General features: G+C 48.1%; 1 protein-coding gene and 1 pseudogene across 1 annotated transcript in view; both read right to left on the minus strand.

The window, feature by feature from the left end:
• LOC139267082 (collagen alpha-1(XIX) chain-like) overlaps positions 1-14,013 on the minus strand; it is a 679,874-nt gene that overhangs the window by 181,200 nt on the left and 484,661 nt on the right. Inside the window, exon 22 of the mRNA XM_070884859.1 lies at positions 11,426-11,470. Coding sequence (XP_070740960.1) covers positions 11,426-11,470 — 45 coding nt within the window. The remainder of the gene's footprint in view (positions 1-11,425; positions 11,471-14,013) is intronic.
• LOC139267556 (U2 spliceosomal RNA) lies at positions 9,710-9,947 on the minus strand (annotated as a pseudogene).

The following is a 14,013-nucleotide window of genomic DNA, read 5'->3' on the forward strand; positions in this document are numbered from 1 at the left end:
CATGGAGAGCCTACTCAAGTCGGTACCACACACGGTGGTCTTTCAGGACGACAAATTGGTCACGGGTCGGGACACCGCCGAGCACCTACAAAACCTGGAGGAGGTCCTCCAGCGACTGGACCGCATAGGGCTGCGGCTGAAGAGGTCGAAATGCGTCTTCATGGCAACAGAAGTGGAGTTTTTGGGGAGAAAGATCGCGGCGGACGACATTTGGCCCACAGACACCAAGACAGAGGCTATCAGGAACGCGCCCAGGCCACAGAACGTCACGGAGCTGCGGTCATTCCTGGGACTCCTCAACTATTTTGGTAACTTCCTACCGAGGTTAAGCACCCTTTCAGAGCCCCAACTGTGTTATTGTGCAAAGGTGAGAACTGGGTATGGGGGAAAAAACAAGTACCGTATATACTCGCATATCATGCGACTTTTGAAGACCTAAATTGTAACCTAAATTTGGGGGGTAGCATGATACGCGAGATACAAAATTTGCGGGTGTGAAGTGCTGGCCAAGATTAGGCGGTTAGGCTGTTAAGCAGACCGTATCCACGCTGAATCTCGGCAGGTATCTCCTGGGCTGGATTGCAGCCTCTATTGTCACTTGTACTGTATCTTTGCTGTGGTCTAGAGATCGCCACCCACAACTCCCTCTGAAGTTTGCTGCATTATTAGAGGCTTTAACAATCAAATCTCCATCTATCTCAGCCCATGCTTCTTTTACCCGCAAACACAGTAGAGGCAAATCCGGAGCCTTCATATTCCCTCCCTTCGTCAATGATTTCTCTCCTTCCATCATCCAGTCATTCCATTTCTTTCTTTAATTGTCTTTAAATGGCTTATTAATGGATACGTCAAGTGGCTGAACGACGCGAGTCAAGCCAGCTGGAATGATTGCTATATCGGTGTTCGATTCGCGAACAGCTTTCACAACAGAATCCACTCGATGTGACCTAAACATATCCCACACAAGTAAACTTTTTTGGCGTCGTAAACCACCTGCTCTTGATTCCCAAACTCTCTTCAGCCAAATCTTGCAGCCATTATCGTTCAACCATCCTTTTTCGTTTCATGATTCGGTTGTTAAGGTCTGTATTCGATCGTTGTTATGTGTTAGGGTACTTGTTACGTGTTGGGTACTTGTTAAACTTGTTTGAAAGCCTAGCCTAGTGTCATCTGGTATCTCAAAAAAGTGACTCGCATGATACATGAGATATATGATCAAATCATGTTTTGGGGACGAAAATTTAGGGGTCGCATGATACGTGAGATCGTAGGATACGCGAGTATATACGGTAATTGATTTTGAGAAAGCCAGATACATTTCATGCTCCAACAAGCTGCTTGTATTGTACAACCCGTGTAAAAGACTTGTGCTAGCATGTGACGCATCGCCATATGGAGTCGGGTGTGTATTACAACAAGCTAACGTTGTGGGGAATTTGCAACCTGTCGCCTATGCCTACAGGAGCTTGTCTAAGGCCAAGAGATCCCACAGCATGATTGAGAAAGAGGCATTAGCGTGTGTGTTCGGGGTAAAAAAAATGCATCAGTACCTGTTTGGCCTCAAATTTGAGCTGGAAACCAATCACAAGCCCCTCACATCCTTGTTCGCTGAAAACAAGGGGATAAATACTAATGCCTCAGCCCGCATACAAAGGTGGGCACTCGCACTATCAGCATATAACTATACCATCCGCCACAGGCCAGGCACTGAGAACTGTGCTGATGCTCTCAGTCGGCTACCACTGCCCACCACAGGGGTTGGAAATGGCGCAGCCTGCAAACTTGTTGATGGTGGCGCAGCCCACAGACTTGTTAACGGTCATGGAAGTGTTTGAAAATGATAAATTCCCTGTCACGGCCCGCCAGATTAGGACTTGGACCAGCCAAGATCCTCTGCTCTCCCGAGTAAAAAAACTGTGTACTGCATGGGAGCTGGGCCAGCATCCCCGTTGAAATGCAAGAGCCAATCAAGCCATTCCAGCGGCGAAAGGACGAGCTGTCCATTCAGGCATACTGCCTGTTGTGGGGTAACCGCGTAGTGCTACCAAAAAAGGGCAAGGAGACATTCATCTCGGATCTCCACAGCACACACCCGGGTATAGTAATGATGAAAGCAATAGCCATGTGGTGGCCCGGTATCGACTCTGACTTAGAGTCCTGTGTACGGCAATGCAGCGTATGTGCTCAGTTGAGCAACACGCCCAGAGAGGCATCACTAAGTTTGTGGTCCTGGCCCTCCAGACCATGGTCGAGGATCCATGTCGACTATGCGGGCCCGTTTCTCTGTAAAATATTCCTGGTGGTGGGGGATGCTTTTTCAAAATGGATTGAATGTGAAATAATGTCGGGAAGCACCGCCACCGCCACCATTGAAAGCCTGAGGGCCATGTTTGCCACCCATGGCCTGCCTGACATACTGGTCAGTGACAACGGGCCATGTTTCACCAGTGCCGAATTTAAAGAATTCATGACCCGCAATGGGATCAAACATGTCACCTCGGCCCCGGTTAAACTAGCCTCCAATGGGCAGGCAGAGTAGGCAGTACAAACCATCAAACAGAGCCTCAAACGAGTCACAGAAGGCTCACTCCAAACCCGCCTGTCCTGAATACTGCTCAGCTACCGCACGAGACCCCACTCGCTCACAGGGGTGCCCCCGGCTGAGCTACTCATGAAAAGGACACTTAAAACCAGACTCTCACTGGTTCATCCCAACCTGCATGATCAGGTAGAGAGCAGGCGGCAGCAACAAAATGTAAACGATGGTCGCGCCACTGTCACGGGAAATTGATCTGAATGACCCTGTGTATATGCTAAACTATGGACATGGTCCCAAGTGGATCGCAGGCACTGTGATAGCTAAAGAAGGGAGTAGGGTGTTTGTAGTCAAACTAGACAATGGACAAATTTGCAGAAAGCACCTGGACCAAACGAGGCTGCAGTTCACAGACTGCCCTGAACAACCCACAGCAGACACCACCTTTTTCGAGCCCACAACACACACCCAAAGGATCAACGACACCATGCCGGACCAGGAAATCGAACCAATCATGCCCAACAGCCCAGCAAGGCCAGGCTCACCTAGCAGCCCTGCAGGGCCAACAACACGCCAGCCCAGCGAGGGCACAGCCAACACACCAGAACAGACATTTGTACCGAGGCGGTCCACCAGGGAAAGAAAAGCTCCCGACCGCCTCACCTTGTAAATAGTTTTCACTTTGACTTTGGGGTGTGGGGGGGGGGGGGGGAAGTGATGTTGTGTATCTGTAAAGCATGCACTCCCATGTTCTGCCACCAGGGAGCTCATCCCCTGAAGTCCCAAGGGATCCCAGCATCCCTGGGAGCACTGTATATAAGCCAGCCCCTAAGGCTTGTTCCTCACTCTGGAGTGTCTTATTAAAGACTGAGGTCACTGTTACTTTAACTTCCTTGTGTGCAGCCTCATCTGTGTTAGGAACACAATACTAATGAGCTTTAACGCGCTGCGTAGACATCAGGACTTCCAATCAAGCTGTAATTACAACTGTGCAATGAGGAAATCAGAACGCATGGGGAAATGGCTGCCCATATTATTCACAAAGCTGTGGGTGGAAGAGTGGGGGTAACTTTAACCTAACCCAGCCCCCGGCCTGATTTTGACAGGATTGGGTCGACTGTCCATTTTACAGCCTACCTAATTTTATATTCAGAGAAGTTTCACTAGGTTGATTCCTGAGATGAAGGTGTTGACTTATGAAGAAAGGTTGAGTCGGTTCGGCCTACACTCATTGGAGTTTAGAAGAATGAGAGGTGATCTTATTGAAACATATAAAATACTGAGGGGGCTCGACAAGGTAGATACAGAGAGGATGTCTCCCCTCGTGGGGGAATTTAGAACCAGGGGGCATAGTTTCAGAATAAGGGGTCGCCCATTTAAAATGGAAATGAGGAGGAATTTCTTCTCTCAGAGTGTCGTAAATCTGTGGAATTCTCTGCCCCAGAGAGCTGTGGAGGCTGGGTCATTGAATATTTTTAAGGTGGAGGTAGACAGATTTTTAAATGATAAGGGAATAAAGGTTTATAGGGATCGGGCAGGGAAATGGAGTTGAGTCCAAGATCAGATCAGCCACGATCTTATTGAATGGCAGAGTGCGCTCAAGAGGCCAAATAGCCTACTCCTGCTCCTATTTCTTATGTTCTAATGGTCTCGATGGAGAGAAAAATCAGGCAGGGTGTTAAACGTTTGGCTGATCCAATCCAGCCAGTTTGCTGCCAGGAGGATTGGGTTACAATTACTCCCACCTCGGTGTTCTGACTGTGGTCCCATTGTTCTTGATGGGTGCCTGGAAAAGCAGGATGAGCTTTTCAGGAACTGTGGGGCAGCCAAGTTCAGGTCCAGAATGTTTGGGTATGGATTACTGAGTGTGTCCATACTAGCTCAGAAACCCTCAGGATTTGAAAGGAAGTTAGAAAGAAATATCATGATTTGAAGATAGTCACCAAGACCTGCCGTAAATGCTGCAGCCTTTATTATGCACTGCATGCACGTATTTCAATGAAGTGGTTTAAGGTATTGCACATGTTGTCACTGGAAGCTATCCTTAATTCTTCCCTGACACAGATATAGTCCTGCAACTGTATCAGAATGGAGATGGTGCTTTTTTGAAAAGGTGATTGGTAGCACTTCGGAACATAGGAACAGGAGGTGGCCATTCAGTCCCTTGAGCCTGTTCCGCCATTCAATGAGATCGTGGCTGATCTGTGATCTAACTCCATCTACCCACCTTGGTTCCGTAACCCTTAATACCCTTGCCTAACAAAAATCTATCAATCTCAATTTTGAAATTTTCAATTGTTCCCCAGCCTCAACAGCTTTCTCGGGGAATGAGTTCCAGATTTCCACTACCCTTTGTGTTAAGAAATACTTACTGACATCACCCTAGCTGTAAATTTAAGGTTATGCCGCCTTGTTCTGGACTCACCTGACCGATTTACCCGATCAAATCCTTTAATCATCTTAAACACCACAATTAGATCACCCCTTAACCCAAGGGAATACAAGCTTAGTCAGTGCAACCTGTCCTCATAATTGAATAATTGCTTTATTTACCACCATTTAGCGCAGAATTATTAAAGTGGAAACATATTAGCATTTACAACAGAAAGAATGATGTTGTGGTCTGTACTTGAAATACATGGTGAGAACTGAGGACCCATCTTCCCTCTCAGTTAAATGTAAAAAATCCCACGGCACTATTCAAAGAAGATCAAGAGAGTTTACCTGGTGTTTTAGCCAACAATTATCTCTCAATCCACACTACTAAAACTACATTAATAATCCAGTTATTTATCTTATTAATAATGTTTGTGGGAGATTGCTGCGATCAAACTGGTCGCTTACACTACAACAGTGAAAACGTTCAAAAGTATTTCATTGGCTGTGAAGTGTTTTGGGGCATAAAAGTCCTTTCTCTTCCTTTCTTTCAAGCAATTCTGCCACACTGGACTTGGACAAAATTAAGGAATCTAGGGGGAGAAATTCGGGGCGTTAGGGGGGGCACTAACGGGGGGGAAATGATTTTTCGTTCAGGTGCAGCGCCACTAATGACTCCCGCAAAATTCGGTGGGAGTTTAGCGGTGGTAACCGGTAACGCCCCGCTCTGCCGGCGATGATGATGTCATCACCGTGCGCAGCGGCCCATTTTCGCCCTGGAGCAAAAATTCAGGAGCGCCCCCTGTACCTGCACCGAGAGATGCCTGCGGCAGCTTCAGGGGGCACGTACTGAGCTATAGGCCGCTCGCGGGGTGAAATTGAAAGGGGAGGTGGCGCTTTATGAAAAAAAAGCGGCCTTTTCTGCTGCTTATAATCAATGGCCAACTCGTGTGAGCCTTCCAGAAAGATCTGCGGTCACAACACAAATAAAGCAGCTTGCGGCACAGCAATTGATTCCAGTGGAACCTGCCCGTGACATATTAATTCAGTGGTTTCCATTTGATAATGCTGCTCCTCTTCTTAACCCTGGCAACGCATCTTCCTGCATCAAGCAACATATGTCAGCAATAGTTTCGGGGCTGTGCTTCATCCATGCCTTTGTTAGCTCCAGACTTGTCTGTTCTAATGCTCTCCTGGCCGACCTCCCACGTTACTGAGCTGAGCTCATCCAAAATTCTGCTGCCCATATTCCTAAATCGCACTTAGCCCATTTTAAGATAGCTTCAATATGATTCAGTAAAAATAAGCCCAGGGTCAAAATAATACAAGCAGTGTGACAACCACTTAGGCAATGTACCTGGTGTAATTACTGTACAAGGGACATATGATAGAACAGAGTGGGAAAGTTAATTAGATAGATGACGGTACTTGTCAAATGTTTTCTCAGCAATGTGTTCTATCCCCAGAGGCACTGAGCTAAAGTAAAGTCTGACATATTATTCATGTTCTTACATCATACCTCACGCAGTGCCTCATTGCTCAAGAGAATCATCCTTCTGTTGTGCAGAATTGGTAAATAATTCCTGGTACACATAGCTTTATTAATTTAGTATGGACTTGGCTCTGTACTGTAGTGGCATTATTGCAGATTTCCTGATTGGTTTTGCCCTTTCTTGGGTCTTATCCCAGGCCAACAGGACATCTGACCCTCCGCCATCAGCGCTCAGAAACTGGCTACTGGGTGAGAGAGACATGGGGGCGACACTTCTCTCTGATTTCCCGTCCTCGCTCTGGGGATACACCTGGCCTCTGCTCAGCATCTCACACACAGGCCAGGTACCTCCTCGGAGCTGCTCCCACTCTGCCTCCGCCGTTGCTTTGCTGGAAGAGGGTTGGAATTTTTTTATTTGATTCATTAATTTGCAGGATGTGGGCGTCGCTGGCAAGGCCGGCGCTTATTGCCCATCCCTCATTGCCAATGAGAAGGTGGTGCTGATCCCTTCAGTTGAAGGGGAGGGCCACTGCGAACTCTGCGTTTATTTTTGTTAGGTGCACTGGGCCATCAGGGAGGGTTTCGGCCAGGCCAAACCCAGGGGGCATATTTGATGTTGTATATGCTGACTATGGATGTACCCTATGTGTAATCACTGTGAGATTGTATAAGGTGGAGACTTGTTTACCTGATGTACTGTCAATAAGGTTCACACCGTGTACATCCATGCTGGCACCACTAGAGGGTGCAACTGGTGGAGACCAGGGGGTTTCCTGGCCTGGTGGCAGAGCCCTGTATAAAAGGCTGCGCACCGTGCTTGCATAGCACTCTGGAGTTTGGAATAAAGGACCAAGGTCACTACAGTTCAAGTGCAACACATTGCTTCGTGGAGTCATTCATAAGTACACTATAGACATAACACTGTGTTTATTTTTGTTAGGTCCACTGGGCTACCAGGGAGGGTTTCGGCCGGGCCAAACCCGGGGGGGGTATATTTGTCGGGTCCAACCTGGCAGTCGCCCTCCTCTCTAATGGCGGTCGCACCGCCATTTCAAACACAGTGCACCGACAGAAGAAGCTGTTGGGGAGCACCGGCCAGAAGACCTTCTCAGCTGAATTTCGCTTCCGGGGCGGAACAACGGCTGACGACACACTTAGGAAGCTTCGGCAGCAGTGGGGCGAAAGTGGGGGGGGGGGGGGGGGTGGGGAGCGGGGCCGATATGGTCACTGCCGGAAAAACGCTTGGGGGCAATTGCGCGAACGGCGGCCATTCCGCAACGAGCCCTGACTGCCGCTTTCCAGTGGACAGAGGCCCTAACGAAAGGGGCAATTTCGGCCTCCTGGTTTCCACCGCTCATCGGCTGATGTTACGGTTGTGGAGCAGGAGCAGCTCAGAGGAAATTGCTGGCCATAAAGTGTGACTGAGATCGAGAAATTGGCATGTGTAAGGCACATGGGCACGAACCTGGACCTCTCCATTCTGTGGAGCCATTACTGAGGTTTCAATGCATTGCCCAGGCCTTTAGAAACATAGAAACATAGAAAATAGGTGCAGGAGTAGGCCATTCGGCCCTTCTAGCCTGCACCGCCATTCAATGAGTTCATGGCTGAACATGCAACTTCAGTACCCCATTCCTGCTTTCTCACCATACCCCTTGATTCCCCTAGTAGGTTCCAATGTTAATGTCGGGGAAGAGAACTCACTTCCGCAGCAGGCAGATCAGGTGCAGAGTAAAGCTGCCTCTACTCTGCCCCAACCTCAGAACAACTCCTCGCCGTCTACCCCAGTCCTGTCCCGTCCCGTCCCGACCCGACCCTGCCCGTCCCCCATTGCACCATTTCAACAGTAGCCTCTCTGCGGAATTTCTACTTAGTTTAGTGTTGTGAGCTCACAACCCTTGGATTTAGGTTGAGACTAACCAAAGTTATGCCACGTAAGTTATCAATCATGTGACTGTGATTCAAAAACAGTAAGGACTGCATTCCAGTCCCTTCTTTTTGACTGGTCGTTAGAGAGATATATAACTTCAAGCCAACATACAGTCTATCGGGCCGAGATTGTGCACCACCCTGGTCAGGGGCGTTAACGGTCGTGGGACGGGAGTTCCTACGCCAGGCGCGGAAGTCGCGCCCCGCGGCATATATTCGGCCTACTGCCCCTGAGAGCAAGTGGAGCGCAAAATATTGCGCTGCATTCAAGGGGAGGGCCAAGCTGACGACTCTGCGGGCGGAAAACTGGGCCATCCCTGGACCACCAGGGAGTGGGATGCCGCGGCAGCAGCTGTCTGCCAGATTGCAGCACGGACCCTGCGATCGACGAGGAAGGCGGCCATTTAAAACAAACATTCCCCAGCTCCCCTTTAATTTTCGTCCTGTGAACGGCCGAACGAGAGCCGCAAATGCCCCGAATTTCTCCCCCTATAATTTGCAAACACTTGGCCCCAAGATTTCCCCCAATGTAGTCTTTATTCTCTCCTGTCAGTCAGCTGACAGTGCTCTCAGCAGTTAATCCTGCTCAGTCTCTCTGGCATCCACACCCGAGGTAATCCACCTCACAGGTGACAAAATTCATCGTCTGCCGTGGGAAATGGGATCTTGATATAAAAACTCAATGTCACTCGCGCCCAATCCCCGGCATGCGAAAGCGCTCATCCTATTTTTATTTGTACTTTCATTTTATTCTACCCATTCTACTCCTCTCTCCTATGCTGTGCACCGTACCTCAGACCAAAAGGTGGATGGAACACCTCAGCCTGGGTTTTCCTCTGTTAACCCGCTTCAAAGCGATCGGGATTGAGGTGGAAACAGAGGGCAGCATGGCCTACTGTCGCCTCCCAGCCTCCGATCTTGATTTGCCTCAATGCTGGACAGCCCAGCCAGAAAGGGGCTGTCTGAGTTGCTTCTTCGCTTCTTCCTTCTCCTCTTTCTCCTCCTCCTCCAATTCCTCTTCCTCCTCCTCAGCTCTTTGCTGTGTACGTGGTGGCAAGGGCTGTGCCCTCATGATGGCGAGGGTATGGAGCATGCAGCAAACCACACGGTGAATCTTGAGACCCGCTCTGGCGAGTACTGCAGGGCTCCTCCAGAGCGGTCCAGGCAGCGGGAGCGTTGTTTAAGCACACCAATGGTCTGCCCTATCAGGTTCCGTGTGGCAGAATGGCTTTCATTATCTGTATTTTTTTTTAAATTTTAATTTCTTTTTATTCGTTGCCAATCTTTCCAATTCTTTGTCAAATCACAAACGCCAGAGGTCACCTTGCACACATCAAGGATCACTCTGCGCCAATGCTCTTAGCCAAAAGGCCTAGAGCCACTGCACCGTTCCTGGAAGTACTGCAATACCAGGTTCGTGCCATGGAGGTGGATGGGTCAGGCCCCCCACACACCTCCGTGGAGGTGGATGGGTCAAACCACCCCACCCACCTCCTATTTCCAAAAAGCATAGGAGAACCACCTTCCTGATCCAGGGAGAACCACGTTGGGGTCATGGTTACTCCCCTGTCAGGTCAGTTACGCATGATCTTAGCCAAAAGGCCGAGAAGCGATTTATCTGTATGCTGCCGACATATGCATGGGTTGTGCACCGGAGTCATGGGTCAGGTGGTCAGCGGATAGCCCTTGTCACCCAGTAGCCACCCTCTGGTTTGTTGTGGTGGCTCAAATGCGGATGGTACAGTGGAGTGCCGGAGAATGAAGGCATCATGGCTGCTGCCAGGATACCGGGCATTGACCTGCATGATGCACAGAGTATGATCGCATACCAGCTGAAACCTTCTGGTTGTGATACATCTTCAAGTGCCCGCAAAGCGACACGTGTGCAGTTCTGATGAAGGGTCATCGAGCCGAAACGTTAACTCTGCCTCCTCTCCACAGATGCTGCCTGACCTGCTGAGCATTTCCAGCATTTTCGGTTTTTATTCCAGATTCCAGCATCCGAAGTATTTTGCTTTTGTGTTTGTGTGTGCAGTCAATGGCATCCTTGGGGAAGCCTGCTATCCTAGGTGAAGCCAGGTGCTCGCTCCGCCTGCTTCTCTGTGACCAGAGAGAATGAAATATATTCATCTTTCTTTGCATACAGAGAGTGACCTTCTTTATGCAACAGTGCACGGCAAACTGGGAGATGTTGGAAATATCGCCTGCTCCAGCCTGGAAGGGGCCCCGACGCACAAAAGTTCATCGCCACGCTCACCTTGACAGTCACTGGCAATGCTGCCCTTGCCCAGTTCTGAAGCTGCTGTTCTGCCTGCAACAGGGGGCAGCTTTCAGTGAGCACCTCCTTAGTGAAGCAGAGACGTCGCATGCACTGTTTCTCACTGAGGTTGAGGTAGGAGACTTTCTCCCTGAAGACCCTGGGTGGATATGGCCTCCTCTGCTCACTCTCCCTGTCATGCTGCAGGCCAGGGGAGGATACAATCTACTGCACCCATATCTGGGAGCTACTGGTCTGAGCATAAGCCTTGCAGCAACCTGCCACACCACTCCCTGGACACTTCAGCAACTTCAAATAAGACACCAAACCAAGAAACACCTCTACAAACTCACCAACAGCCAGTAGAAATCCATCAGCAGCTAACCTGAAAGCAGGTTATGATCCCTTTAAATAGCGTTGGAAGGGGTCCTTCCACCTGCTGAACACATGTTCAGCTGTGCGAGGTTAAGAGAGGGTCCCAGCTCCAAGATTGAGGTCGAAAATGGCAGCGCTACCGTTAAATCAGTGCTGCACGCAGATTGACATCAGAATCTGCGTACTCTGCATATTTCTGGTGCACACTCTCAGTGCCCGTGCTATCGACCTACCTAAAATGGTGTCTGGTGCAGACCACACCACAAGTGTGCGCACGCTTTTCAGACGCCATTTTGGACCCGAATCAGCAGCCGTAGCGCCAACTAAACCGGGCCCCAAGGAGCCGAATTTAGCGTCTAACGTTCCTTCCAAAATCACCTTAAAATGAGGACTGCACTCCTCCATCATTGCAACTATCATAAGGCAACAATAGTATTTGAAAGAGTAAAGTTAAAATTACCTTTAGCCCAGGTTTACCAGGAATGCCGTCTTTTCCAGGTGGGCCCTGCCAAAGGTACAAGACAGGAATCAGTGTAAATTAGACACGACATCAAGATCTGCCATTTCATGTCTGGGTTGTATAAACAGAGGATTGTCAACCCAGAAATAATCAATAAAATCAATACATCACCTTCACTTCATATCCACTCCTGCACTGAATGGAGGTCAGACTAAGACTTCTCCAGGCCAGCCGCTCACCCTTTCTGTTTCTGAGCGGATGAGCATATGGGACATAGACCACAGCAACCATAGACTTCCAAATAGACAAGCACATTGAAATATATTGTAACATTTATGTGATATTGAATGAAGGGATATGTCAGACTCTCTCTCTCTCGCTCTCTCTCTCTCTCTCTTTCTGCTCACATCTTTACTGTGAGTTTTTTTTGGTGAGGGTAATTCTCCAAGTGCCGGCTCGTAGTGGTGGGGTTGTGGGCAGGGCAGGAGGGGGGGTACTTCACCTGCCGGTAGCGCATATCAGAAATTGGCAGGCTCGCTAGTAGGTGTCGGTGTCGGGCAAGGCACTCTGCCACAGTTCGGAAAGATATCCCTGGTGAGGCTTGTTAGCACTGGGAAATGGAACCTTTCCCATTTCACTCACTCAGGGCCCTAATCAAGGACTTCCAGGTCAAATATAATGCAAGAACATAGGAACAGGAGGAGGCCAATCAGCCCCTCGATTGTGTTCCGCCATTCAATTAGACCATGGCTGATGTGTATCTTAACTCCATCTACCCGCCTTGATTCCGTAACACTTAATACTCTTGCCTAACAAAAATCTAGCAATCCCAGTTTCAATTGACCCCCCACCCTCAACAGCTTTCTGAGGGATAGAGAGTTTCAGGTTCCCACTGCCCTTTGTGTGATAGAGTAGATAGAGAGAAACTGTTTCCATTGCTTGACATCACCCCTGAATGGCCTAGGTCTAATAGTGCAAAGTGAAGCTTCATCCATTGGTCACGGCAGTGTGCCTTGGCTCCAAACCTAAGCAGCACCTCCTTTCTACACCCGGCGACATTTCCACTTCCCACATGAGCTGTCCCGTGGCTCGGCTGAATGTGTTTTCAAATTAAGTGCAAAACTAAGAAGCAGCTTTTGTGCTGATAGTCCAAGCTCACTGTGAACTGGGTTGAAAAATCCCTGAGCCTTTTAGTTAAGTGGACGCTTACATCCGACATACCTGCACAACCAAATTCTTGCTCACTGCGACACAACGTCGTAAATTCGGGCCTGTGCGGGATTTTCTGAGCATTTAGATTAATGGTCAGGAAGTCATGGGCTGACTGAACCAGAGGTTCTGGTGGTTGCTGCTGATGGAGAAGGCTCCTTCCTGGCAGCGTGAACTCATAACATTACCCTTCACCTGAGAACACTCGTAAAACGCCTGAGGCACTGATTACGTCATAAATAACCGAGATTAATAAAGAAGTTAACACATCTCAATCTTCCCTTCCCTGTACAAGCTTCCGACTTTTCAGACTCAAGCTTAATGTCAGTTCATTGCTACTTCCTGAATCATCACAAATCTTTGAAGGTGGCATCAGGACACGTTGATTTGGCCGTTCAAAAAGAATATGGAATTCTGGGCTTTATAAATAGAGGCAGAGAGTATAAATGCAAGGAACCTTTATAAGTCCCTGGTTAGGCCACAGCTGGAGTATTGTGTCCATTTCTGGGCACCAACCTTTAGGGAGGATGTCAAGCCCTGCAGAGGGTACAGAGGAGATTTACTAGAATGGTACCGGGGATAAGGGGCTTCAGTTATAAGGAGAGTCTGGAGATGCTGAGATTCTTCTGCTTAGAAACAGAGAAGCTAAGGGGAGATTTAATAGAGAGGTTCAAAATTATGAAGGGATTTGATAGAGTAGATAGAGAGAAACTGTTTCCATTGCCAGGAGGGTCAGTAACCAAAGAACACAGATTTAAAATAATTTGCAAAAAGGCCAGAAAGGAGTCGAGGACATTTTCTCTTATGCGGCGAATTGTTATGATGTGGAAAGCACAGCCTGAAAGGGTGGTGGAAGCAGATTCAATAGTAACTTTCAAAAGGGAATTGGATCTCTACTTAAAAAGGAAACATTTGCAGGAAACATATGGGGGGAAAAAGAGGGGAGTGGGACTAAGTGAGCAACTCTTTCAGAGAACCGGCACAGGCTCAATGGGCCAAATCACCTCCTTCTGTGATATTTGATTCTATGATCTGGATCTTTGAACCTCGGTAGTGTCCTGCACTATGGGCATTGACCCTCCAGTTACATTTCAGAGTCATAAAAAAATTCTGTTATAAATAGAAGCAATGAGTTTTAACTTTACTTGTTCTGTTTTTAGCCTTGAAAATACATCACAAATACAGTATTAGAACTGATTAACTATCAGTTTGAATCATGTTACTTATTTACTGATCATTATCCACTAACAGATTTTCTTAATGGATTTAAAATTGCATTTAAACTGCATATTTATCATATACACAGATATTTTTTAGGTAGTGTCAATTAGATCAGCAAACTGTATTAAAAATTAAATACAATAAACAATGCAGAGAAA

Source organism: Pristiophorus japonicus, chromosome 7, assembly GCF_044704955.1.
Source record: "Pristiophorus japonicus isolate sPriJap1 chromosome 7, sPriJap1.hap1, whole genome shotgun sequence".
NCBI lineage: Eukaryota > Metazoa > Chordata > Chondrichthyes > Pristiophoridae > Pristiophorus > Pristiophorus japonicus.